The 24,697-nt window shown below is 36.7% G+C and overlaps 2 protein-coding genes across 2 annotated transcripts in view; both read right to left on the bottom strand.

Annotated features, from left to right (window-relative positions):
- The window catches only part of dgkb (diacylglycerol kinase, beta), a 73,429-nt gene extending 65,314 nt beyond the window's left edge, over positions 1 to 8,115 (bottom strand). The window contains 2 exon segments of the mRNA XM_067450370.1: positions 5,477 to 5,548; positions 7,976 to 8,115. Coding sequence (XP_067306471.1) covers positions 5,477 to 5,531 — 55 coding nt within the window. The 5' untranslated portion in view covers positions 5,532 to 5,548; positions 7,976 to 8,115.
- Positions 8,116 to 11,370: 3,255 nt separating this feature from the next.
- agmo (alkylglycerol monooxygenase) overlaps positions 11,371 to 24,697 on the bottom strand; it is a 54,246-nt gene continuing 40,919 nt past the window's right edge. Inside the window, exons 10-13 of the mRNA XM_067450368.1 lie at positions 21,506 to 21,622; positions 19,870 to 19,952; positions 19,351 to 19,456; positions 11,371 to 13,449 (exon numbers count right to left, since the gene is read on the bottom strand). Coding sequence (XP_067306469.1) covers positions 13,369 to 13,449; positions 19,351 to 19,456; positions 19,870 to 19,952; positions 21,506 to 21,622 — 387 coding nt within the window. The 3' untranslated portion in view covers positions 11,371 to 13,368. The remainder of the gene's footprint in view (positions 13,450 to 19,350; positions 19,457 to 19,869; positions 19,953 to 21,505; positions 21,623 to 24,697) is intronic.

Here is a 24,697-nt window from a genome sequence, read left to right as displayed (position 1 = left end):
AAATCAAACGCTTTGGTAAAGTCACACAAATTAAACATTGACGTTCATGTTGCACAAAAATAAACAGTGAATGTTGTTGTTGTGGTTTTTAACAGTGGGTCATAATATAGCATATCTTGTCAGTGCGTTTTGTGGTGTTAGGAATTTTTTTCTGCGCATTTTCACACCAACTCAAACGTGCGTACACCACCTCCTGAGTTGGCGTAGGATTTGAGCGTGCCGTACGCCAACGTCCATATTGATAAATCTCAAAGTCACCGTGGGTTTGGGTGTACGCAAGGTGTACGCTGGAAATTTGGTGTACGCACTTTTGATAAATGAGGGCCAATGTGTATAGAGTCGGTGGGCGGGGCTTAACATAATGACGAGTTGCGTTTGCGTGCTACTAGTAAACACAGAAACAGGAGAACGGCAGTCTTTCGAATCAGCTTTGACCGCGACTCTGAAAGACTTGGAGATAAGCTTTTCTCTGAGAAAAGAACAAAGAACGGCACTGAAGTCATTCTTAAAAAGGGAAGATGTGTGTTCGGAGTTTTTCCGACTGGATACAGTGAAAGTTTAATCTGTTAACTAGCTCTGCTTCACGTTGCTCTGGTTGGTGTAGCGCTATCCTATCGCGTGCAGAGGGAGTTTGAAAGACAACCATTTATTCGCCCCTCAGATTGAGCCCTGTCAATGGTGAGTTTCCAGACCAAAAATCTTTATGTGGGTCTGGGTTGTCAGGCTAGGAAAAGGCAGGACGTGGCTGGAGCTAAGGTGTCTGGTTGCTGAAACCACGTCCAACTAGCTCGACCATAGGTGTGATCCACCTGTCACTCAAGTGGCCACACCCTTAATTGTTCAGAACTTTAAGGCTTAATATAATTTAAATGGATGAGTTATTTTTTTTAAATTCTCATCCCTCACAGTTGTCATGAAGGGCAAAATTAGCCATATAGACCAAAACCACTTTTTGTACCAGGCTGTAAAAAAAATTCTGCTGTAAATTTGGGCATTTTAACATGGGGAAGATTCAGATTTGACCCCTTTTGGAGACAGTCCCTGCGGCCAGTCGATGTATTGCTTTAAGTCACTTTCGTGTTGGCTTCAAGAGAGACCGCGGGGGAGGTTGCTGCTTGGTTAACACACTAGCCTACTAAACTAGGCCTCGCCCCTTTTTTGCGTATGCTTTGGGTGGGAATTATTTAAATGAGGAATACTGTGACGTGAACGTTTCAGGGAGGTCAGTTTGCTGATATAGAGAATAACTCCCTTTGAAGTGGACTTTGGGCTTTGTAACTTCAGACTCAATGATGATGGTAGAGCTCACAACTATCAAACCTAGCAGACAATAAGCTGTAGAGGGACATATCCCTCCTTCCTCTTCACTAATGACCCATATTGTCGTATTGCAAAATGAGAGAATGAGAGAAGCCCTGGCCTGGCACAGGAAACAGCGGGCTCTGGGGGCATCAATTATTCAGATGACTCAATTAAATGCAGACGATCTCTGTTCTCTGCATACGTAATGAAAGATCCTCTCTTTGACAGTTCATTTGTTATGTATGAATGCAGGTTTTGGGGTAATTAATTAAATGGCACAAATCTGTACCTTGATCTTTATGTGTTTTTAAACTGGTGTGCAATACATCCTTTTATTATTGTTATGTCAAGCAGTTTATTGCTACTAAAATGTTCTAAGAATAGATTTATATCTTTATCTTAATGGCAAATATAACACATAATGGAGGGCAAATTGACTACTTTGAGAGCAAACACAGGACTTTACTAACCGTTTCCTCCAAAAAGAGATTATAGATGACACTTCGGTCAGACTGACTCCCACCACAGCATTAGCACTCAAAGGAATCAATGTTCATCATAGATGGATTATGTATTATGGAGAATTAATAACTGTCAGTCACAATTCTCTCCCATTATAGCGTCTGGTTGGATTAGACTGAAGACTTAACCTTAAGCTCCAGACAGGAAATGACATTTCCTTAAGTGACACATGCACAAATGGTGTTAAATGGTTCGATTTTTATTCCTGTAAACTGGCAGCCTGTCAGCGTGTCTCCACAAAGATATTAAGACAATGATTTTTGGAGATACTGAGGAATAAAAGGTGAATGATAAATTTAATTAAAACAGTATCTGCAAAAATATATATATATATTTTCTTACTTTGTATTCTGTACTTTGTCTTACTTTGTATACAAAATATTTCTAAGTGAAAACAATATAATTTTCCAGAAACTTTTGGCAGCAGATATTATTTCTTGTTTTAAGTATAAACTCACTTAATTTTGAAAAATTGTTCAGTAAATAAGGCTTAAAATTTTAAAGTATTTGTTAACTTCAAAATGAAAATTTCCTGATATATACTCACCCCCATGGAATCCAAGATGTTAATGTCTTCCTTTCTTCAGTCAAAAAGAAGTTACGTTTTTTGAGGAAACCAAAATGTTGAAGGACCAAATCAATGCAATTTCAAAGGGCTTCAGAGGCTCTGCACAGTCCCAGACGAGAAATGGGGTCTTATCTAGCGAAACCTTTTCGATGTGATTGCGCAATCCATGGCACGTCACAGAGCAGTGCGAGATTAGCAATTTAGGTAAAAAAGTATACATGTTTATTTTTCTTGAAAAATGGCATGGTTTTGCTAAAAATACCATATTCCTCGTTTGGGATCGTGTAGAGTAGGGGTGTCCAAACTCGGCCCTGGAGGGCCACTGTCCTGCAGAGTTTAGCTCCAACTTGCCTCAACACACCTGTCTGGAAGTTTCTAGCATGCCTAGTAAGACTTTGATTAGCTGGTTCAGGTGTGTTTAATTGGGGTTAGAACTGAACTCTGCAGGACAGTGGCCCTCCAGGAGCAGGATTGGACACCCCTGGTGTAGAGCCTCTGAAGCCTTTTAAAACTCCATTGATAGGACCTTTAACCATTGGTTGCCATTAAAGTCTAGCCTGACGTGGTCATACTCAATTCTAGTCAGAATATGAGTCTGAAACTGCTCCATTGGGCTGTGATTATGGGGCGTGTTTCAACCAAACCAGGAAAGACCTCAATTGGATAGACCAACAACCCATCAGAGCAACAAAACGACGCATTACGTTAGTTGTCAAATGTCAACAGAGCTCAACTGAACTGTGTTGCCAAGTCCGCGTTTTCCCCCCCTGCGGGTTGTTTTCTATGTCCGCGGGTTGAAGCGATTATTATGTGAGATATAGACCCATGAGTGCGAATTTTAGCAGGCAACCTTGCCAAAATAACACACATTTTACCCCCCAAACGCCATTTTTCCCCCGGGAAACCCCCCGAGAAGCTATTGTTTAGGGCTAGTAGTTGGCGGGTTTTGTTGGAAAAACTTGGCAACCCTGTCTGCACGCGCGCTGGAATCAGGCTGGAATGCAAGATTTTTGCGGTGTTGTAAAAAAATTAAATAATTTAATGATACACAGAGTACTTACCCAACATGATCATCATTTCTGAGAGAAATTGTGAAGGTGAATGCATTTACAAACAAGCTCTCTTAAAAAATATAATCCAAGCCCCTTTGATGACATGCATTATTACGTTTCTGTTTATCATCTGTCCTTCATCGTCTAAAGCCCGCCCTGATGATTTCATTGGTCCAAACTGTTTCTGTTCGGATATAATTACTCCTCTATGGAGCAAGGCCAGACCGAACTGCACGACCTAAAATATTTGTGGGAGGGGCTAAGTTCAGATGGCATCCAGGCTAATTAAAGTCTATGATGTGGAGAAAAATCCTGGAGTAAACTATTAGGACATTTTCATTTTAAAGTGAATTAATCTTTAAAGTAATTTTACTTCTCAAGTAAATGTATGCATTTTTTTCTAAAATGTATGATTTGAAATCAAACAGAACACAACCCAAAAATGTGCATAAATGATCCATTGATAAACAAATATTTGGCGAGTTTGGTCTAAACCAGGGTGGCCAATCCTGCTCCTGGAAGGCCACTGTCCTGCAGAGTTTAGCACCAACCCCAATGAAACACATGCAGCTGAACCAGCTTATCGAGTGCTGCGTCCCAATTCGCCTACTCATACTACGTCCTAAAAGTATGTACTATTTTTGTGAAGAAAAAGTATATACTTTTGAGTGTGTAGCAGAAAAGTATGCAAGCTTCGGGACATACTACTTTGTCATCTTTAACGGACTGCCGCTTAGTTACGAGCATCCCGTCACCGATTAACTACCATCCCTGTAAGGCATCGTCAAATTCGTCACAGTTCAAATCCTCCACATTCAGTTTAATCTCCTACCGTATCGGAGAGAAATCGAGTCGCACGTTGATCTGCCATGTGTGGGTCTTTAATGCAGAGACTCTCCTCATGTGTTTGCAGTTGAAATATAATGATGCATTTAAAAGTTAATGGCCAAACGTGTCATGATAAAAGTTCACAATGCTGCTGCAGGTGAAATATAATGTGGACAACACTGAATAAATATATTTTTGTCAGGTTAAATATTGATAGTTGGTCACTCAAACCCCTTTATCTAAACTTCTCTACTTAACCACCGGACTTGCACATCCGCCATGTTTGTAGTTTTTTAAATGCTTTGTATCCGCATTTGTAGTTCTAATCGAATCCCCGTCCACCTCGCAATGGGTTGTGAGCAATATCAGCCGTTGGAGTGCCCATCGATCCATACTTCGAATTCGGACCGGAAATAGTAAACCATCCGGGTATGTTTGGAATACTCTTTTCAACATACTATGATTTTGGACATACTAATTCTATTTTTGAATACTATTTAGTATGGATAGTATGCGAATTGGGATGCAGGGAAGGTCTTACTAGGCATACTAGAAACTTCCAGCAGGTGTGTTCAGGCAAGTTGGAGCAAAACACTGCAGGACAGCGACCCTCCAGGAGCAGGATTGGACACCCCTGGTCTAAACCAAGCGTCAACCTACCCCAGTTTCTGTTGAAGCCAATACGGAAGTAATTAAAACTGCAAATCCTCAACTGGCCACTAGGGACAGGCTCCAGAAGGGAGCAGAATCTCATTGAGTCCCATGTTAAAATGCCCAACTTTACAGCCTAGTACAAATTGTGGTTTTGGTCTATATGGCTAATTTTGCCCTTTCCTTCAACTGTGAGGGGGGTGATTTTTTTTATAACTCATTCGTTTACATTATATAAAGCCTTAAAGTTCTGCATAATTAAGGGCATGGCTACTTTGACTGACAGGTGGATAGCCATTTATCCGCTGTGTGTTAGTCATTGCGTCACTTCAGCTCCGCCCACGTCCCGCCTCTTTGGCCATTTTCTGTTATCCGGGCGTGATGTGCGATGACGCACTGTTAAGATGGCAACGGCCAGCTCTCTTCTCTACGCTTCAAAACTGCTCTTCAGAATACTATGGGTGACGTCATGGGGACGATGTTTTTTTTTTTGTTTGTTTTTTACAGTCGATGGTCTAAAACCAACTGAATAATTATAAAATAAAGGCCTTACATTGTGCATAGTCTTGCAGAAGGCTCAAAGTGACCCACTTTTCTTCATTAGACATGCTGGCCAGCTCAGCCTCTGAGGACAGAATGAGAAAACTGTCATCCTGTCAATATTACCAAACTGATCATTACAGTATACCATGGTTTGCAATATAGCTTCTGTGCTACCAGTCATCACAGAACAACAATATTAGGTTGTGTTTTACATGTGGCAACAAATGATCAAATGTATGGCATCATGCCAGTCAATACTACAGTCAAAGTTATTCTGGACATAATTAATTTAGTGACAGGCATTGATTGATGTGAAGCACTGCTTTGTACTGTACAAGCATGACTGGGTCCCCACAGTATAAGAGACGTATACAACACATAATATGCAACAGTTCAAAGTTTGTGGCCAGTAACTAAAAAAAAGTATTTAATTCTCAAGAAGGTTGCATTGATTTGATCACACTAAAACACACTAACAGTAAAATAACAGTTTTGTCTTATTTAATGTAATTTATTCCTGTTTAATAACAATGACAATTTTCAGCATCATTACTCCAGTACTCAGTGACACATGATCTTTCAGAAATCATTCTAATATGCTGATTTGGTGCTCAAGAAACATTTCTTATTATTATCAATATTGAAAAGGAGTTATGCTGCTTAATATTTTTGTTAAAACTGCAATAAAGAAACGCATTTATTTGAAATATAATTATTCTGTAACATTATAATGTCTTTACTGTCGCTTTTGATCGATAAAATGTGTCCTTACTGAATATAGGTATTAATTTCTTTAAAAATATATATGTAAAAAAATAAAATAAAATAAAAACGACCCCAAACTTTTGAACAATTTTTTTTTTTTTAAATCATACACATTTAAAGTTAAACATCCATTGTAGATATTTGTGAGTTATCCCAGAAAAATAATATACTGTGGGGGAAAAAAAACTAATTAGTTAAGTGAGATATGGGTCTATATCACTTATGAAAATGATTCATGTTATTACTGTAACATATGTAAACTGTAAAAAAAATATAAATATATTTAAAAAATAAGTTACCTGGTTGCCTTAAAATTTTGAGTTCATTGAAATAAAAAAATGACTTACTGCAACAAACATTTTTGAGAATCGACAACCTTTATTCAAATATTATTAAAAGATTTTGTGCGCATATTGGGTAATTGTGTGTGTTTTATTAGTGATGACGCAGTGAAACATGCCAAATTGTGCTATTTTCATGATTTATCACATTGTTTATGTGGTTCAGATACAATAATATTTTGAGTTTCTATTTATTAAACCAATTTCCTTCATTGTATCATCTCAAATTTTTAATTTCAATAATTTCAAAAATTTTAAGGCAACTAGGTTACTTACTTTTTTTAAGTTAAACCAACAAACAAAATGTACAGTGTAGTAACTGATATTTTGCAGAAATATTGTAGATTTCAACTCAATAATCTACCAAGACAGTAAATGCAGAAAGGATGCACCAACAAGACAATTATTTTCATGTTATGACTAATAACCTTATAAATAATTATTTAACCCAGTAAATTGCATATATTAAAATTCTATATTATTTTGACCAAATAAATTATAAATAAAAGAGTATTGATCAATTTAAATGCTACATGTGAATGTGAGTATCAACAGGAAAAATAGATTTTATTAAAACTTCATTTGATTATATTAGTGTTATTAAGTGCATATAAAGTTTGTAATGTGAGTGTTAGGTAATGGCAAAGGTCATCTAAAAATATAGAGAAAATGAAAATGTACATTTAAATATCCAGTATTGATAGCAATAACTCACAACAGTTTCAAAACTGTTTAAGCTACTATTTTCATAACACATATCATAGTTTTAGAGACCATATGTGGCCTGGCATAACTAGTTTTACCTGTTGTTATGGTTTTGCAACAAAAAATACATTTAACACATTTAGGCCTACTGTGCAAAAACATGTTCATAAGACATTATGACTGTTGTCACAAGAAAAAGAAAAAGTTTAAATAAAAATAGATCATGCCCTCCTCCATTCCTGAAGCACAACTCTGCAACTCAATTCCACATCCTGTCATTCCTCTAAACTTCCTGTGCCAAGAGCAGGAAGTGCCTGGAGCAAGTGTCTTTTCTGAAAGATAATCTTTATTTATGAATAAAAAAGTGCCTGTCATGTCAAGAAACCAAAACAAACTCTTCTCAGTGTTACCTCGGGGTACGAAAAACAGATAATCATGGCCTCCTCTTGACCTTAACCCACATTACAAATGACTTTTACAGTTGAAATAAATTATACCCACAAGCTATGGGCTCACAAAGTGAAAAATGATAATGCCATTAAATGATCACAAGTACACAAAAAACAAGGCATATTCAACCCTACGCACATTAATTATATCAAATACAGTCAAGAGCTCCATCATGATGTCACTGGTAACGTATGGAATAATTCCGGTTTCCCCACAAACACAAGTGCACACTGCGGAGTTCCACTCACCTGATGCTCCTCGGAGTCGATCCAGCGGGGACGTTATGTCTTCTCACCTGCGAGAATCCCTCTCTCATCTAAGAGGAGCGCTGTGTTTGTCTATGAGAGAGGAGCGCAGGAGAGAGGGAGAGCGATCTCCTCATCTGCAATAATCAGTCCTCGTGCTTCTGCTCGCATCACACACTCCCCCTCCCTTCCTCTTTTTCCCTTGATCTCTCCATCTTGCCATTTAGCAGGCAGATGATCTAGGATGTGATATGCATCCCATTAATATGGAGCTGAGGGTTATGAGGGTTAGGGTTAGCCAGTTAGGGTTGAAGATGTGTTGAGACCCACCAGAGTTTCATCAAATCAGGGACCCCCCTATTATGAAGACGATGTGTAATATTGTATATTAATTTTCATAATAATATCTACAAAAATTATTAAGTGACACTAGTGTTAACCTATCACAGTTTATCAATTAGCGGACCTAGGGTCATGTTTTGAGGTTGCTGTGCTATGTGACAATTTTTTTTAATGATGACTCTGTAAAGCAATCAAAATAACCAAAGATTATATATATATATATATATATATATATATATATATATATATATATATATATATATATATATATATATATATATATATATATATATATATATATATATATATATATATATATTACACACACAAATCTGTAGAACATTTAAACCACATTTAGAACAATGTAGAACCTTTTTTAAATACATTTAATATTTTCAAAGATTATATTCTTTGGATTAAAAATAGTAAAACTTTAACCACATTTATACATATGTTAAATATTTTTGGAAATGTTTAAAAAGGTTGTATTTTTTTCAAAGGTTACTTTTTTTTAAACATAAGCTGATAATTTGTTACATTTGTCTTTCATATTTTTAAAATATATTTCTTAAATAAAAAATTACAAAATTGGTAGAATTAACTTTTTACAAAAATATCTGCAGCACAAATGAACCACATTTAGAAACATGCTGAATATTTTTTTTAATAAAATGTTTTTGAACATTTACAATTTTGTTTAATTGCTCCAGTCTGATGATCCTACAGAAATCATTCTAATATGATGATTTACTGCTCAAGAAACATTTATTATGAATTTCTAAATCAATGTTGAAAATGCGTATTGCTCAAATGCGTATTGCTCAAACGAACATTTATTTTAAACAGAAAAAGAATGCATCCTTTCTAAATGAAAATACTCATTGATTTTTAAATCGTACTGACCCCAACCTATTTGTTGTAGTTGTTTTAAAATCTTTACTGAATTCAGAAACTTCAGTTTGTCCAATTGTACACCAAAAATAAACCTACACATTAAAAACAATAATATCTACAATGTCAGAAAAGTATTTTTAGGGGTAAAACAGCTCATCACTGAGCAAGTATTATCCACACTACACATTTGTAGCTTATTTACCAGTAAAGACAGCATGTTACAGGTATACTATAATACACACACGCTTTGTGTAGGGCTAAACCTCCTGGATGTTATGCATGGGACAGCTGGTTCATTGATTTTGTTAGAGGAAAGAGGATTCATGAGCTGATTTTCCAAGCTTTCTGAATCCCCTCTGTTTACTTAAATAACTCAAACCACATCTGTAATCCTACAATCATTATAGTAATCATTTACTGTGAATATTTTTCGAGGAATGCCTCAGTGTTGGCCAATGTCAATGGTATCAAAACTGCTCAAACATTCTTCTAAATATCTTCTTTTGTGCGCCACAGAAGTTTGGAACAACATGAGGATGAGTTAATGATGACACAATTTTCATTTTTGAGAAAACTATCCCTTTAGTTAACCAATAATCTGTGTGAATGCACTGAGAGCACATCACTTTTCAATAAATAGCTGTTTGGAAGTCATTAGCAAAGGCAAATTACTGCCAACTGTAAACATGTCTAGTTGGAAAATGCAACGTAAACGCCACATATTTTATAAACAATGTTGTACAATCTCTCATTTCGACTTGTAACAAGGCTAAATGAGGCCACAAATCCTATAATACTGTATATTTTACTGTGGTCAACATCCCGGGAAAGAGCTTCATTCCAGGCAAGGAGACATAAAGGATGGGCCTGTTTCTTTCTAGTTCTGCCAGTTGATGCAAGCAGTGTAATGCTATAATCTGAACATGAGTCATTTGGGTCTTTTCTGGCGGCAGAACACCATATTCATTAGTGAGGCTAACAGGACCCATCTGCCATTTCAAGGAGGAAGAGCCTGTTATTTTCACCCCATTATACATTTTACCTAATCAACTCTCTGAAAATTGTTTCCAGTTATTGTATTGTATACTTGTAATGTGGATCTTGCAGTCCACACTTAATAGTGTAATAGACTGACAAAATATCAGCACAAAAGAAGTTTGGGTCATTGCTAATGTGTGTTATCCTCACATCAGTGAGCTTTCAGCTCAAACTCAATGTGCAGGCATGCACATAACAGTCTGTGATGGCAGGAAAGAGATCTGTGCCAAACCAAGCTGTCGTGTGAATGTACCTGTACAGCGGTACTAATTTATATATGATATCATAACAGAACATGCGTTTGACTCCAAACTCTTTTGAACAGAATAACCAATCAATGTGAAGAATCAACCAATGTGAAGAATATTATCAAATGTCAATGGGGACCATCCCCACTGTAAAAAAAAAAAAAAAAAAAAAAAAAAAATTCTGTTTTTTTTTTTTGTTGGTTCAACTTTTAAAAAAAGTAAGTACCTGGTTGCCTTAAAATTTTGAGTTTATTGAAATTAAAAATTTGAGTTGATACAATGAAGGAAATTTGTTTAAAAAATAGAAACTCAAAATATTATTGTATCTGAACCACATAAAAAAAATTGCTAAATCATCAATTTGGCATGTTTCACTGCGTCATCAGAAATAAAACACACACAATTACCCTTACAAAATCTTTTAATAAAATTTTAAAAAGGTTGTCGAATCTCAAAAAATGTTCATTGCATTAACTCAAAATTTTAATTTCAATGAACTCAAAATTTTAAGGCAAACAGGTAACTTTTTTGCTAAATAATTTTTTACAGTGTAAGTAATTGTTCATCACCGTTTTCCTTAGAACACACTCATGCTAAATATCATTTGGTCACAAATAAGCAAATCAGGTGTGTACAGTGTAAAAAGTTGCTGCCTTAAATTATTATTTAAACTTAAATTATGTTAAACTGACTTAACATGAGTTTAATTTTTTATAACTTATAAAAAATGAAAATTGCTTAACTTATTTAGATGAGTTAAAGCAATGTAAAAACATGTCATAAGTATTAATCATATAATTTTTGGTTGATTTAACTTAGTTACCTGGTTTGCTCAAAATTGATTGAAGTGAAATTTAAAAAAAAAAAAAGAGTTAATACAACAAAGGAGATTGGTTTAATAAATAGAACCTCAAATTGTTTTTTTTCTGAATCATGTTATCAAAGTTGATGATGTTGAGATGATAAATCATGAAAATAATGTGTACAGTGTATAAGCACAAGAGCTTTTATATTTATTCGATGCAAATGTGTTAATCAAAAGCAATAAAGCAGCTAGTGATGTTTCGAGAGGTTTCACCACTGAAAATAGTGTTGATATTCTACACTGCTAGTGCTAATATCACTTACTTAAACTACTGCTGCTGCTTCTGTCTTTAATGAGCAGTAACATTTAAATAACGTTAAATTCAGATACTCCTCCGGGGATCAGTTGGCGAGACATCCAACAAATTTGTCATTAATTATTTACACCACTTAAGCACACCACCTCACTTTCATTCCAGGTGTGAAATCCAGATGTTATGAAACTGGAAAATTGAACTGCAGAAATAGTCACGTCCTTTCAGAAAGCTGCTATCAGTTAAATCAATGCATGTGTGTAAATCAAATGTAAACCAGCAAAAATGTTGTAGAAAAAAAATGGCAGTTATTATTATTTATTTATTTTTACATCAACTACTAATATTGTTATTGTGCTGGAAGACTTTATTTGTCTTGCTGACTATACACTATGACAGATATGTATAGAATATAAATGTCATTTATTACACCCTGTTATACTCAAATAGTGGTTCAGTTTTGTTTTGTTTTTAAAGTAAGGTATTCATAATAATAATAATAATAATAAGGTTTTCATAATAATAATAATAATGATAATAATAACAATACTAATTCAAAACAAATCCTTTCTTTTAACTAATCGTAAGGGTCAGTGGTTCTAAGTCAGTTGCTCTGCTTGTCATATAGGAATTGTTCTCCACCGGAACTGTCCCTGTCCACAAGCAATACAAATAAATAATCAATAAACATAAGTAGGCTACTGAATGAAATGGGGACACAATTTAAGTGGCCCTGCTAGTACCACCTGGTGGTAACTTGAAGACTTACATGAAATCACACCAAAGCTAACCAGCCTCCATTGGTTTATTCAGATTGCGTTGTACGAAGAAAAATCTAAAGATTTTTTTCAGAAAATAAAACATATGTAGTTTATGTAGTTTAAAATATTATGTAAAATTTGTATTTAAAAAAATAAATGCATGCAGGCATTTTATGCTGTCAGTAAGAGTCTAGGTAGATAGGAACTGAACTAAACTGTATAACTTTACACATAGTTCTTCAAAAAACACTATGGTTTCACAGACAGGGTATAGATTAAGCCATGATTGGACCTTACTTTAATTAGGATAATTAAGTAGCTTTAATAAATGTGCCTTAGAAAAAAAAGAAAAAAAAGATTACTGGTGTGCATCCTGAGACCAATCAACTTGCACTGGCACATCTTAAAATATAACGGTCATTGTTTCCAGTTGTAACAGCTCAAGCATGCATTTTTACACTGCAAAAAAAAAAAAAATTAAACTTAAAGCAAGTGTTCATGCGGTCTTAAAATTATAAGTTTGGTCAACTTGAGATGTAAAGTTGTATTAAGTGACAACTTGGATATTTTGAGTTGACTACGCTTAAAGTTAACGGAGCACAAACACTTACTTTGAACAGTTTTTACACCGTGGTCTGTAGGCGTAAGCCCTGTCTGTGAAACCGGGGGTAAGATACTTCATGCATTTCAAATAATAGTATGCATGCAGATAAAGCTACAGTTTATAAGTTGGTCCCTTCTGTGTTTATGCGCGCGATGCATGTGCTTTTGGCTGACAAGTTTTATTTAAGCTGGTTAGTACCATTCTGCACACTTGAACCACATTGTATTTAGTGTATTAATATCTTCATTCATACCATTTTAATAGCATCTTTTTAAAATGCCAAACCAGAATCAGTTTCAAAAGTTTGTAAGGAGACTGATTAGTAAAACTCTGATTTGCCTCATGTCCAATGTGTCGATATGAGGTTATTTGTTGTCAGTTGGTGTCTTATCTAGTTTTGTTTCTTCATCCTGTTAGTTAGCTGGTTCACACACTGTAGACTCCAGTAGAATGCAGAGAATACGACAAAGGCCTGCAGAAAGAAAAAGATATTTCGATTAAAACTGAAAAAGGTTAATATTAGGCAAACTCTAGTTTAGACTTTTAACACATTAGCATATCTCTAGTAATGCACGTTAAAGTTGTAGTTTTCTGTAAACGGTACACATTTCACATTTAAATGAGTAAAGTTTTTTAATATTATGTATTTGAAGAGTTACACATTATTGCAAAGATGATGATGTGTATAAAAGATAAATGTAAGTATACAGTAAGCAGGTATCACGATAATACTTAATGATTGTGTTCCAATATCTTGCATATCAATTACAAATGCAATAAATGAATGTGAGAGTTCTAAAATGTCACATACCAGGAGAATATACTACATAAAAAAAAAAAAAAAAATAATTAAAGCCAAAAGGTCAAGCACGTGGCTAAAGAATCTCCCATGATGCATTCGGAGTTGAGGTTCACAGAAGCCACTGTGGAAACAGGCCAACAGTGAAATTCTTCCAAAAAGCTGTAACCTTAACTGCCCCTCCTTCCTTGCGTTCTAGATCATAAACTGCATCCGAGCTCTAAACAGAGTCCAAAATCATATTCTATCTATCAGAACTACCTCTCCGATGGGAAATAAATAACGATAGTTTCCTCAGGAGCAGCGCAGCTGTTTCCCTCTGAGAGAAGACAGACAGAGAGAGAGAGAGAGAGAGAGAGAGAGAGAGAGAGAACAAAAGGAAAGGCATGTCCCTGTGCTTCCTGACCTCCTGCTACCTGATTCCACCCTTCAAATGGCAACGCGCTATTTTCAATGCATGTTGTTTACCCTTATTCATTGAAAAATTACAAAAAAAATATTTTTTTATTAAATTTTGCATTTTGCTAAAGTCTTTGACCTTTGAAATCCAGCAGACTGTTCTAAAGTGTTCAATTAAAGGTCAGAGGTTACAATATAAACATCACACTCTTCTAAAATGATTACATTCTATACAATTACAGCTTTTCTCTGGGGAATCCTCGCATAGGTACACATGCAAGAATGAGTCACTTATGAGATATTACTTTATTCTATATCTTTAGTCTGTACTGCCACCTGAGTCGATTTAATTTTGCTAGGAGCCACAGAAATTCCAGAATGCAACCCTCTCGACCTGGAGTCAACCCATCAACCCTGCTCTTCAGTTACTTTTGATTTATTTATTTATTTGACATTTTTTACTTCATCAGAATTGCATAACACTTGTTGTAGTTGCAATGTGCAACAACAAAAATAAATAAATTCAAAGACATGATTTGAAAATGTTCCAAAAAAAATGACCACCAAATATTATATATATATATATATATATATATATATATATATATATATATATATATATATATATATATATATATATATATATATATATATTAAACACACACAGCAATGAGGGAGTTGTTTGAAGAAAATATTGGAAAATTTGTATTTAAAAAAAAAAAATTATATTACATAAATTGTATAGTACATATTAAAGGACGCCTATTATGCCCCGTCTTGTAATACAAGTCTCAGGTGTCCCCAGAGTGCATGTGAAGTTTCAGATCAAAATTCCAATCAGATCATATAATATACCATTTTGAAAATGCCAATTTTTGGGTTTAAGAAAAGTTAGCTGTTTTGTATGTCTCCTTTAAATGCAAATAATAATTCATTACATTATATGAATTAGACATATAGAAGGGGGGAATCTCTAGGGAATTCTCCAGGGGAAAAATGGCGTTTGGGGGGTAAAATGTGTGGTATTTTGACATGGTTGCCTGCTAAAATTCTCATTTCTGGGTCTATATGTCACATAATAGTTGCTTCAACCCGCATACGTGGAAAGCATCCCACGGAAAAAAACGCAGATTTGGCAACAGAGTGCAGTTGAGCCCTGTTGACATTTGACAACTAACTTAATGCGTCGGTTCGTTGCTCTGATGGGTTGTTGGTCTATCCAGTTGAGGTCTTTCCTGGTTCGGTTGAAACACGCCCCATAATCACAGCCCAATGGAGCAGTTTCAGACTCATATTCTGACTAGAATTGAGTATGACCACATCAGGCTAGGGAATCTCCTAAACCACCACCAATGTACAGCATCCACTTGGATGATGTGATGGCAACCATATTGTGCCAAAACGCTCACCACACACCAGTTTCTGGAGAGAGGAGACAGGAGAGGGGGGGGGGGGGGGTGATTAAAAGGCCATGATGGACAGAGGCCAATGGGCAAATTTGGCCAGGATGCCAGGGTTACACCGTCGACTCTTTTTCCGAAGGACATCCTCAGATTTTTAATGACCACAGAGAGTCGGGACCTCGGTTTAAAGTCTCTTTCGAAGGACGGTGCTCTTTGACAGTATAGTGTACCCATCACTACATTGGGGTGTTAGGAGGACCCACACAGACCACAGGGTGAGCGCCCCCTCCTGGCCTGACTAACACATCTACCAGCAGCAGCCTATTTTTTCCTAGGAGGTCTCACATCCAGGTACTGACCAGGTTCAGCCCTGCTTAGCTTCAGTGGGAAACCAGTCTTGGCCTACAGGGTGAAATGGCTACTGACAATGAGCTGCTGCTCCACACTACAGAGGACGGAGACTTTACAGCTTGTGAACACACCAATGAAACTGAAACATGTTTTCTTTTTGTTTTGATGATCATCTCTATAGCAGACAAGCTCATGTGACATTGCAGCTCTTCATCATCATGAAATTATCATCGGCATGCGTTTTAAAGCCATAGCACTCTCTTGAGCACAGACACCCGATGCATGCGCAGCTATGCATAGTAGGCTATTATACTAGGCTAGTTCTCTTTCAAGTGTTATCGCGATTGAACTGTCAAATACACACAGGTTTATGACAAAAACACACACAGTTCACATGAAAACAGCTGATTATGTCTGTGCACTTATGCAGCAAATACAAAAAACCAGTGTGTAAGCAGTGTAATGTACAGTACCTACCTACTGCTATATATATGATATTAATATGAATCAAACAAAAATGATTCGAGGAGATAAACATAGCGTTTACATAAACATAAACATGTCTTGTTCTGAGAGACTGCTGATGATTCAAAGGGATTAAAAAAAGGAGTGGGTGGATTTTTACCATTATAGGGTGATTGAGTACGCACACTGCTAACACACATTTATGTTCAAACTTAATAATTTTGCATAATATGTTTCCTTTAAGCAAATAAATGTATTATAATTAAAAGGATATTACTTAGTCCCATATAATTCCCTAAAAATACACATTTTGAATAACAAAATATTATTGAACAAAAATAGATTAAATAAATTTTACTGTTCGGCCACTTTTGTCTGTGACCCTAAAAGATGAGCACCTGAGGGTTAAATGACAAACTGGCAGATGTTCATTCAAGCGCATTCTAAGAAACTAAAACAAGCAGCACACAAGTGTGCTTATTTAATAAGTTTAATAAGCAAAGAGTCAAGTCTTTAGAACAGCTGCAGTTTTGGGCAAAACACATACAGGACTAAATTTAAATGATGTCTTTACTACCGTTCTGGGTTTTGAAGTGGTAATTAAACTGCTGCCAATGGAGGGGTCAGAGAGCTCTCGGATTTCATCAAAAATATCTTCATTTGTGAAGATGTGAAGATGAACGAAGATCTTAAGGGTGTGGAAGAACATGAGGGAGAGTAACTAATGACATCATTTTTATTTTTGAGTGAACTATCCATTTAAAATCAATGCAAATAATCCAATAAAATGTATGTGTGTGTGCTAATAAATGTGAAACTCAAGTTTGGTTCCCACTATACCACTAGAACACTCACAATAAGCTTGTACATAAAAAACCCTGTCTCATCCATGACTCTCTGAACTGGGGTGGCAGTGCTGACCTATTACTGGAACCCCCTACTGCTTCTGGCAGTCAAACTAGCACTGATTCTCTGAAATGAAGCTGAGAGACGAAGCCTGGTTCAGTCCGGCTCCAAGCGCTTTGATGCCGGGGTGAAGGGCTTCATGGCAGCCTCGTGTGACTCTCACTGGACTTTCTGTAAATCAGTTCAATGGGATTCTGAGACAAGGTCCAAGATGGATGGGTCTCCTGAGGCTTGTAAGGAACGTTCTGTTCACCATGGCAGCTTGCTTAGCAACCTGAAGCCACGGAAAGCTCTAGATAAGAATACTGTATATATTAGCATTAGCCTTTTTCTTCAATCAACAGAGGCGATCTTCATACAGCTACAGTTTATGGCATTGTTAATACAGGTGTAAAGACTACGTCGGAAAAAAATGTTAAAACGGTATATCATATTTCTTTATCAAGAATGTCTTTAATCAAAATACTAAAATAATACCACAATATGGTTAGTTATTAAAGAAATTAATTAACTGGGGTCAGTAAGATTTTTTTTTTTTTTTTGTAAATATGGATGTTATATGAACATACCAGTATACTAAACATTGCATTAGAAGTCAAATTGCTAAATAAATTTACAAACAAACAAATTATTAGCTAATTTTAACGTAGGTCCAAGCCTGATATGCCCAACATTTTCATGTCACTTTCTCTATGTCTATCACCTAAAAAGATACCAAAAATTAAATATATACTTAAAAAATTCTTTGGACGCACTGCTGTAATGCTTTCTTTCCGAAGATATCCCAAACAATCCACAAACCCCAATTCACTGGTGACACCTTAGAACTAACAGTGGAAACAAATGTTCCCAATCACCTGAAATACTTGCTAATACTCTTCTTATCAGTCTAATTCAGGCTCCGATCTACAGAGCTCCTCTCTCGCAGGTGCTGTGGAAAGATAAGCCAGCGCTGCTGCTGACTGCAGCTTTTGTGTGAAGCTGATCTTGATAATATTATCTTAACCTTTTCCTTCAAAAAAGTGGGGTGGGTCTTTGCAGCGGTGTCATTTTTGTTTCGCCCTTGAGAAATGTGGAGGACAAATATTAGCTTAGATGGGTGGAAAAACACGCAATGGAAAGGGAAAAAAAAACTGGCAAGCATGGAAGAAAATCATCCCCTACCTGGAATAAACAGAAGCTGGAATGAGTGTGGAACTGATGGGGGCAATTTTTAGGAACTGATAATGTTTCTGAAGGATTATAAATGGCATTGCTGCAAATAGACTGAAGTAAAGGAAAGTTACAGATGAAAAGGAAACTTTTTCCCTGGTATGCTGTCTTTTACCAAAACATATTCAATTAGGTGGAGTCTATGGATAGTTCACATGGACAGAAAAATCTAACAGGACGCTACTTTTGTGTAAAACTGTTCTGCGGGCATTTCAGCACCTGAGCTTACAGATGCATGCTCTCACAGTAAAATGAGCAATTCAGCTCTTGTGTAAATCTAATCAGTCTTCCACGGCAAGCCGCAGACATGCTTAATTGATTCCAGAAACATTGCCTTTGCATAAAGCTTGGTTGGTGAGAAGAGATGGAGGGAGGGCTGTGAAGAGAGAGGTGGCGCACTAATGAAAGGTCAGCTGAGATGCACGGCCCACGCTACAAGTGCCAGAAACACACAGCAATTTTATGGTCAATTGGGCCATGCATCTGGAGTCATACATCACCGAGGCGTGCAGCAAGAAATGGTGCCAGATCCGAAAAAAAAACACACTCGAACACACATACAATTTAGGACGAAGTTAACACATATAGACAAGTCTGATACCACTTGTAGGAAATTTTTATAATTTCAGTCAACAATTCGAGGGAAACATTTGAGAAATCAAAATGCTACAGTTGTTTTTAATTTGGTCCTCTTTTGCAGCACTTAAACTTACCTAGCATGTTCTAAGAATAATAATATCATCTTGTGCTTCAATGGAAGATGAAAATCTGAAATTGAGATTGTGATAATGCTGTGTGTGTGTGTGTGTGTGTGTGTGTGTGTGTCAGTCAAACTTACTTCAATTGGAATAGCCAAAAGAGGCACCAGAGGTTTAATGTAACCAAACCGATGAAGCACGATTATCAAAACGCATCTCATCATCTCCAATTCAGCTGCATTAGCCCTGAAAGAAAGGTACAAGAAAAAAAATTGTTTAAGTCCGGGGATCTAGGATTGCTCTCTGTCCGTAGGTCTAGACTGAAACATACAGGGAACCAAACTTTTGCTATAGTAGGCCCTACACTTTGGAATAGCTTACCAGTATCCATCAGAAAGGGGTCCTCTCTTTCTGTATTCAAAGCAAAGCTTAAAACTCATTTGCTTAATGTCTTTCAATTCTCCATGAATTTTTTAGTTTTGTGTATGCTATATCTTAATATGTATTGTAATCCATTTGTCCTTATTTATTAATTATATTGTTATGTGGATGGATGGATGGATGGATGGATGGATGGATGGATGGATGGATGGATGGATGGATGGATATATACACAATACAAAATACAAATAATTAAATAAAATATACAGAAGCTGTACCTCTGATCTATCAGGAAGCCCAGAGAGGTTAGAGAAAGTAGTACGTGGCCAGTCATGAGAAGAACAGTCATCTCAGAATGTATCTACAGGTGAGAGATAAGTGAGACATAGATGAGTGTGAATATGTATTGTATATCTTGTTTCTCAAAGGTTTCTGAATTTTGTACTGTGATGTAAGAATAATTTAGGTTATGATTTGGAGAAATGTGCTTAAGTCTTATTCAATTCAGTCAAAATATAGAAAGATTTCTGCATGCATCCGAGCTGAATACAAATAGCCAAACAAATTTAGGTGCCAGGACAGTTGAGTAATACCACTGGGACGTTCCAAGAACTCAAGGCTAACCAAAAGGGAATTATCATCTAAATCTGAATTCACACACCTCTATAAATGGATTTATACTGAAATCATGATCTAGGGTTGATTTGCTGTTAATACAAGAAACAATGTTAATGAGGTTTTCTTGACCTTGCTAACCCACTTTACTTAGCAGAGGTTAAGTCAGGTGAGTGACCTCATAATGTCTTTAAAATGACACCAGCAAACAATTACTGACTTTTTGCTGTGTGACACACTAGACAGAACCCAGATCCCAGACCTCAGCCCTAGAGCACTGGCTCATTTTTCAACAATTAACAAAAAGGAGGAAAAAAAACCTATTTTGATTAGTTAATTTGTAAAGCCTTTCCTTATCCAGTTTCAAAAATAACAGAGCAAGAGGGCAGAGGGGGGAAAGGGAGGGGGAGAACATCTTCCGAAATTTGCATTTCAGCAGAGGTCAGTGAACAGACCTTCCATAATGAACAGTTAGTCAAACATCCAGCAGGATTGATAGCCTTGCATGTATGATGCAATTGAAAGATGACTTGGGTCAACACTAAAAATGAATGTTTTCCTTCTTTTTGAAGTGGCACTATAAGCAGTGCTGTAGCACCACGTGTTAATGGAAGTAAATGCAAACGGACAACGAGGTTTAAATACACACTTTTACAATATTTATTGCTAAGCCTGAAGGCTTCAGTTTGCTATTTTCCTTGGAAAAGGTGATTGATGCAAAAGGAAGGTTCCCAGTGGCTGGGAAATTAGTCAGAGGACTTGTATTGGTTGCTGGATCGGCTATTTTATTTGCTGGTGGAGCCAGAGAGGGATCCAGGGGACACTTCACCGAGAGCCACAACTAAAGGAGCACCGCAGAGGTAGAAATCACAGGAAAACAGGCCGTTTCATTTCAGTGGGGAGGCAGGGTGGGGCCACACATTCTGGCTAACCAAAACTATGCCTGGGGAACATGGACTTCCAAGGATAACGGACAAGGGCAACTGAACATCTCTGTTTTTAAAAGGGGGGGTTGAAAAATAATAGACAAAGATTACTTGAAAGTATTCTGTCTGTACTAAAACCTCCTAAAAGGCCTTATTATTAAAGGATATTTAGGATAATGAGAGAGAGGTTGATAATAGACCTTGCATGGTAGCATTAACCGCACAGCAAAAGCTTTAAAAAAGCTTTAAACAAACTCTTGTAGATGACAATGAAAGATGGCATACAGATGATAGCTTTGACATTTCACTTGGGAACATTTCTGGGAAAATCTGATGTCAATTTCAATGGTGAAAAGGGGAAAAGGGTACCTACCATCTGATCCATTAACAAGTTGTTATATACATCCAACAGAAGCATGAACTGTATTAACACATAGGCTTCCATCGGAGAGGACCATGCTGGATTGTGGGGCTTTTCCTCTCCTGTAATCTGATCGAAGAAAAAAAAGAAACAATAAAACCTCACATAACAAAACATATATAATATAATGTTTATAAACTACACATTTTCACTTTTTTGGCGACCACCTAGCAGAATGATAGGAATGATAGAATTATCTGTTAGTTAATACAGCATAAGTTATTTTTCAGATGCTTTATAGACTGTGGAGTTTTACATGTTTTTTTTCTGAATTTGGATTGTTGATTGTTGATCAGAACTAGTAGGACCAAGGTCAACTTAGTAGGATTTAGTAGACTACCTTAGACCAAGAACAAACCAGCTACCATGCAAAAAACAAAACAAAAAACATCTTGACCTTCTTAAGCCGTAGAATAAACAATTGTTTTCAACCAGAAAAGGAACGTCAAAGAACGTCTAGATAGTTGATCAGAGCTGAAAGACCCAATTTCAACTTGGTTAGTGCCAGTAGACTACCTTGGACCAGCAAGAAATCAGCCACCATGCTCGAAAAACCAGCTTGACTTCCTAACTCAAATTACATCACTGTTTGGATCCCAACCTAAAATAACTCTGCTACATACATCAGTTGTTTAGGCATGAATCACTGTGAATTTGATCGTTGTTGATTTCCAAAGAATTCCTGAGGCTGGCTCAGCTGCAGACACGTGTGAGTTTCCCCTCGCACAAGAACCTTGGTGGCTGCACCTCCGCGGTGTTCTGCTTTCCCTCAGAAATCAACACATCCGAGCTGGCCTCCCTCGCTACTTCTCTCCTCCACTCCACAGGAGAAACAACAGGCACGCCCCGGTCTGCATCACCGAGGGCCTTTCAAGATATTTCTGTCAAATTCTTGCTCTCTCCACATGTTTAGGATCACCAGGGCCTACTTTGAGGTGGCTTTAATTGTAACATGGTGAGAGCAACAGAAAGAGAGGGAGAGAGAGAGAGAGAGAGAGAGAGAGAGAGAGAGAGAGAGAGAGAGAGAGAGAGAGAGAGAGAGAGAGAGAGAGAGAGAGAGAGAGAGAGAGAGAGAGAGAGAGAGAGAGAGAGAGAGGGTTTTTCAGAGTGTGAAACTGCGTCTGTGAGTATGTGGCGCAGTCAGACGTGTTTCAAAGAAAACCGCCGCTCTCCTGATGAGAAGACTTCAAAAACTTGTCGCAGGCCTGCTGTTTGATCGAGCCCAAAAAAGCTTGCTTTTCAAAGACGAGTGAAAATGAGCTATTGTGTTTCGACCCACAAAGGCGGTTAAGATTCATTTGGCAAAGGCGCACACTTGTAAAGCTTGTTTGAAACGAGAGTTTGTTTTTATGTGAGAACTCGGAGTCATCTGGGAGACCTCTTTTCCTGTTACAGAAACAGCAGGTAGTAAATGACAAGTAAGGCAAGGAACAAAAGAGTTCCCAATTTAAAGGTAAAGGTGAACATTTCTAGCCTGGAAATCTAGATGCACCCTAGCGGCAGCAAATTTAATTTGCAGTGAGTGTAGACTTTTTCCTGAGTGAGCTGAAGAAGAAAAAAACTCTGGTCAGGCCAATCAAATCGTGTATAGAGTCGTTGGGCGGGGCTTAACATAATGACGGCCGAGTTGCGGAGGTTCCGCATGCTACTTGTAAACAAAGCAGCTGCCGAACGGCGGTCTTTTGAAACGGCTTTGGCTGCGACTCTGGAAGACTTGGAGTTAAGCTTTTCTCTGAGAAAACCTTCGTTCACCTTCGTTGCTCTGGTTGGTGTAGCGCTATCCTATCGCGTGCAGAGGGAGTTTGAAAGACAACCGTTTATCTCGCCCCTCTGATTGAGACCTGTCAATGGTGAGTTTCCAGACCAAACATCTTGATGTGGGTCTGGCTTGTCAGGCAAAAAAATGTCTGCATCATTAGCAGAAGTGGAACTGCAAAAAATAACTAATCTATACTATTGGTTGAGCACATTTAAGGGTGTGCGATATACCAGTAGACACTATTAATGGGTAGAAATGTGTCAACCGATAGAGATTTTGGACTATCGTCTCTATCACGGTTGCGCTCACTTGGCATTGCTGAGCAGTCACAAAAGCACATCGTTTGCATGCGTTTTTAAGCATTGAAGCAACTCAGAAATGCACAACATGAAGCCGCTGCTCAAAAAACTGAACTGAGTGATTTTTGCCTTTGGGCTTGAATGATTAAATACACATACAGTGCAGGCCAAAAGTTTGGACATTACTATTTGTAATGTTGTTGAAAGAAGTTTCTTCTGCTCATCAAGCCTGCATTTATTTGATCCAAAAAAAAAAGTATCACGGGTAATAAAAAATATTACGCAGCAGAACTGTTTCCAACTTTGAAAATGAATCATCATATTAGAATGATTTCTGAAGGATCATGTGACACTGAAGAGTGGAGGAATGATACTGAAAATTCAGCTTTGATCGCAGGAATAAACGATCATTTAAAGTATACCGGTAATAAATTCACAATATCACAATATTCCTTTTTTTTTCTCTGTATTTTTGATCAAATAAATGCAGGCTTGATGAGCAGAAGACACTTCTCTGTTATGTGTCCAAACTACTGGCCTGTACTGTACCTATGTGTATGTGTGCCATGTATTTGCAAGTAAACAGAGTCATTTATGTCTTAAGTAAACATTAACAGATGAAATTGAGAAAGAACAATGCAACTATATCAGATCCATGCATTTAGTCTTAAAATGACAGCATCCAAATGTACCTGCTGTCATTATTAATGCTAAACAAACAATAAAAGAGAAAATCTCTCACTGTTCTTGACTTAATCACTTTTGTAACTTTAATAAGAATAAATGTAGATTTCATTTACACAGTAAAGACTATGCCTTGATTTTTTTTTTTTCATAAATTTGATTATACATTTTATGTAGCATATCTTGTGCTTGAAGTTCTTCAGATTCTATAGGTCTATTTCATTTGTGTCTTTGTTCTGTTGTAGTTTGTTTTCTTTGCTCCTTCTTTATCACTCTACTTTTCTTGAGAATTTTTTTAGGCTAGTATTAGTTTATAAAATTATACTGAAAATGATGATGAGAATTTAAAAAATTCCAGCGATATCAAATATGTTCATATTATAAAATCCCTACACTGTAAAA

The sequence above is a fragment of the Pseudorasbora parva genome, chromosome 8, assembly GCF_024679245.1.
Source record: "Pseudorasbora parva isolate DD20220531a chromosome 8, ASM2467924v1, whole genome shotgun sequence".
NCBI lineage: Eukaryota > Metazoa > Chordata > Actinopteri > Cypriniformes > Gobionidae > Pseudorasbora > Pseudorasbora parva.
This window is presented reverse-complemented; position numbering and strand designations above follow the sequence as displayed.